At 48.9% G+C, this 3,879-nt stretch overlaps 1 protein-coding gene across 1 annotated transcript; it reads left to right on the top strand.

The window, feature by feature from the left end:
• Window positions 1-362: 362 nt before the first annotated feature.
• Window positions 363-2,009, top strand: LOC136837842 (golgin subfamily A member 6-like protein 22). Its single transcript, XM_067102737.1, has one exon. It carries the CDS (start codon window positions 363-365, stop codon window positions 2,007-2,009), a length of 1,647 nt encoding a protein of 548 aa, XP_066958838.1.
• Window positions 2,010-3,879: the final 1,870 nt, after the last annotated feature.

Genomic DNA, 3,879 nt, shown 5'->3' with positions numbered 1-3,879 from the left:
AGTATATCTATTATATGTAAAATAAACTATTTCAGTTTGCAAATTCGGTTTGTGCTCTGTCATTCCAGATTATTATTATGCAAATTAGAATTTTTGTTTTCAACACAATATATCTAAAATAATGAAGGCAAACATTTCCTGCCAAGATTAGCACACTCAAATAAAAATAGTCCTCCCGCCTTCCCCCCCCCATCCCCTTTGGGGGCGCCATAAAACACTTTGCCCCCGGGCGCCAGCAACCCTCACGACGCCACTGCAATGAAGGGTCCCACTCTGTATGGATTCCCCAACGCGGAGCAGGCGTCATATTCCTTCGATAAGCTTAGCGCAGCCGAGGAAGATTGGCACAGAAAACTAAAACAATGTCTCAGCCTTTTGGAAATATACTTGGTACTTTTATTACTACCCTTGGAGGTATGTTCACATGGAATCAAATTGAATGCCCAGAAGTTTGTTGCCGCATTGGAGCTCCATTTGCAATGGTTGTGGTTGCTCTTGCTGCGGTCCACTTCGCTTGGGCAGGGCATAAGTTAATAAGGTGGGCGGCTGCACCCCGGAAAGCAGCAGCAGAACCGACTGGTGATGATGGACAGAATAAGACCAATCTGGAATTGAAGGACATTTTGGACAGGATCTTGAAGGACATGATCATTCTCAGGAAGGACCATGAAGATGAGAAGGTCGTAAGGAGGAAATTGACGATGGCCTTTGAGAAGTTGGCAATGAAGTTGGCGCAACGGGGCACACTGGACATCGAAAATTATTGCCTGAATGAGAGACAAGAAAAATTTAACTTTTCAAAGAAGAGGACCTCGTCCGGAGGAGGAAAGGAGAAACAGAACGAAATCTTTGCAGAGAAAGCGGAGAGAGAAGAAAAGGAAAGATCTGATGCAGAACCAAACTACGAGAACACCTTCAGTAGAATATGGCCAAAACAAAATTCTGGGGGCCATATTACCAAATTTGAAAAGTTAGTGTCAGGACTGAAAGATTACGTGGACCGGTCAGTATGTGATGCTGGGAAGACAAGAAACCTGGACTTGTGTGAAGATAGATGCCAACAGCAGGATTACAGGAAAGAAGATACCACGAAGGACAGGAAATTTAGGAGGACACCACTACCAAGGTCGTGTGTGATTCCCGAGCGAGAGAGAGACGCCAGGAGATGGAACACCAAGGCAAGAAGGAACGAACCCGAGAGGCGGAGGAGAAGAGAAAAGACGCCTCATCTTCCCAGAATTTCCCTGAAGGTCGACCCACAGAGGATGGCCAATGAACAATTGCAGGATAAAATAGGCCTTCAAGAGGCCGAAGCTCACCTCAACAGAAAGGTGCTGGAAAAAGAACGACAGGAGAATTTACGGCTGCAACAAATCATCGACGATTTGGAGAAAAAAAATCTCAGTATCTTGAGGAGGGAGGATAAAATGAGAGATGATAACGAGAACCTTCAATTGGCCATCAGAAGCCTGAAAGCGTGTCTAAAGGAAGCCGAGTGCAGGAACGAGAAGAAAGACTTGGCTGCAGAGAAACTGGCAGAGAGGCTGAAGGAAGCTGAAAGGGAGAACCGCGAGCTGAAAAGACAACAGCTCGATAAGGAACAAGCGACTCGGAAATACCAGAGTGAAGGTATAGTGCTGCGGCGCCAAATTCGCCAAATGGGCGACCAACTGGAAAGGGTTCAAAAAGAAAACAAGACGATGAAGTGCGACCTTCAGGAGATAATAGAACTCCTGCGACGCAAGGATCAAGAGAAGAGGAAGAATGAGGAATGCCTGCAGAAGTTGAAGGAGGAGGCCGTTAACCAAGATGGTCTGATCAATCAGCTGAATAGGAAGATCGACCAGCTGGGCAAACATGCCGCGCATACTGAGAAGATGAACAAGAACCTCCGAGACGAGAACGATAAGCTGCGCAGGCAACTCGAGGTAGTGCCTGGAACCACGAAAGAGGTGCAGGAGGAATCGGTGCGGACGGATAAAAACCTGAGAGGATTACTATCTTTTTAAAAAGAACACCGCAGCCAAATGAGAAAAGACGATTTTGAGGAAAAATTTAAATGTATCCGTGGAAAGTGGGCCAAAGAGGAACGTCCTATACTGGAGGGAAGGAAGAGCAATCCCTTGCAGAAAAGCGGCACTCACAGGAAATAAGAGGACAAGAAAGCCATAGGATGAGAAGCCACTGGATCAACAACAACGGTAGGATGAAGGATGATTCTCTCGGGGAGGATCAACGGCTGTTGTGCTTTCCCCACCACCCAGCAGGCAGACGAACTCTCCCAGCAGGGGTCAACGGCTGGCGAGTTTTCCCAACAACTCGTCAGGCGGAGGAACTCTCATTGGCTAGAGTCAATGGCTGCTCGGAGGCGGGAGGCATAGCCGAAGATCTTCCCAACCTACGCGTCAGGAAGAGGAACTCTTACCCAACTAGAGCCAACGGCTGTTCGGCGGACAGGCGGACGAACTCTGCCACCGCAGGAGTCAACGGCTGGCGAGTTTCCCCCCGTCAGGCGGAAGAACTCATGGCAGAGTCAACGGCTGTTCGAAGATGACTCTCACTGGCCCTAGCCGAGATCTTCCCAACCTACGCGCCTGAGGGACTCTACCCAATTAGAGCCAACGGCTGTTCAGCGGACAGGCGGATGAACTCTGCCAGGTGAGAGTCACTCGTCAGGCGGAAGAACTCTCACTGGCTAGAGTCAACGGCTGTTTGACCGGATGAGCTCTCAGGGTCAGAGTCAACAGCTGTCGAGGTCCCTACCAGTCCAGCAGGCGGATGGGCCTGACCTCCCTGCAACCTACGCGCCAGGAGGAGGGACTCTTCTCTCCTCTCTTCTTCTAGAGCCTTTCTCGTCTTTTCTTTTCTCCTTCTCTCTCTGAAAAGAGAGATAGGAAGAGGAGAAACTGTGCCAGCAGGAAGGAGTCCCACCCCTCCCTTTCAGTCCGCCTCTCTCTCTCTCTCTTCTTCTTCTTCTTTCTTCCTTTCTCTGTCTCTTTCTCTTTCTCCTTCTCTCTGAAAAAGAGAGATAGGAAAGGAGACTCTCACAGGGCAGGAAGGAGGTCCCACCCCTCCCTCAGGCTAGAGTCAACAGCTCTTCTCTTCTTGGGTCCGGATGAGCTCTCAGGGTCAGAGTCAACAGAGAAGGTCCCTACCAGAGGCAGGAAGGAGGTCCCACCCCTCCCTTTCAGTCCTTAGCTTCATTACCTCTCTCTCTCTCTCTCTCTTCTTCTTCTTCTTCTTCTTCTTCTTTCTTCCTTTCTCTGTCTTTTCTCTTTCTCCTTCTCTCTGAAAAGAGAGATAGGAAGAGGAGAAGCAGCACAGGGCAGGAAGGGAGGTCCCACCCCTCCCTCTCAGTCCTTAGCTACTTTTCTCTCTCTCTCTCTTCTTCTTCTTCTTCTTCTTCTTTCTTCCTTTCTCTGTCTCTTTCTCTTTCTCCTTCTCTCTGAAAAGAGAGATAGGAAGAGGAGAAGCAGCACAGGGCAGGAAGGGAGGTCCCACCCTCCCTCTCAGTCCTTAGCTACTTTTCCTCTCTCTCTCTCTTTCTTCTCTTCTTCTTCTTCCTTTCTCTCTTTCTCTGTCTCTTTCTCTTTCTCCTTCTCTCTGAAAAGAGAGATAGGAAGAGGAGAAGCAGCACAGGGCAGGAAGGGAGGTCCCACCCCTCCCTCTCAGTCCTTAGCTACTTTTCCTCTCTCTCTCTCTCTTCTTCTTCTTCTTCTTCTTCTTCCTTCTTTTTCTCTTTCTCTTTCTCCTTCTCTCTGAAAAGAGAGATAGGAAGAGGAGAAGCAGCACAGGGCAGGAAGGAGGTCCCACCCCTCCCTCTCAGTCCTTAGCTACTTTCACCTCTCTCTCTCTCTTCTTCTTCTTCTTCTCTTCTTC

This window comes from Macrobrachium rosenbergii, chromosome 4, assembly GCF_040412425.1.
Source record: "Macrobrachium rosenbergii isolate ZJJX-2024 chromosome 4, ASM4041242v1, whole genome shotgun sequence".
Taxonomy (NCBI): Eukaryota; Metazoa; Arthropoda; class Malacostraca; order Decapoda; family Palaemonidae; genus Macrobrachium; species Macrobrachium rosenbergii.
The sequence above is the reverse complement of the archived record's forward strand: the minus strand, read 5'-3'. Positions and strand labels throughout refer to the sequence as shown.

Coding starts and splice junctions, on each gene's coding strand:
- LOC136837842 (XM_067102737.1), top strand. CDS start 363: ATGTCTCAGCCTTTTGGAAATATACTTGGTACTTTTATTACTACCCTT.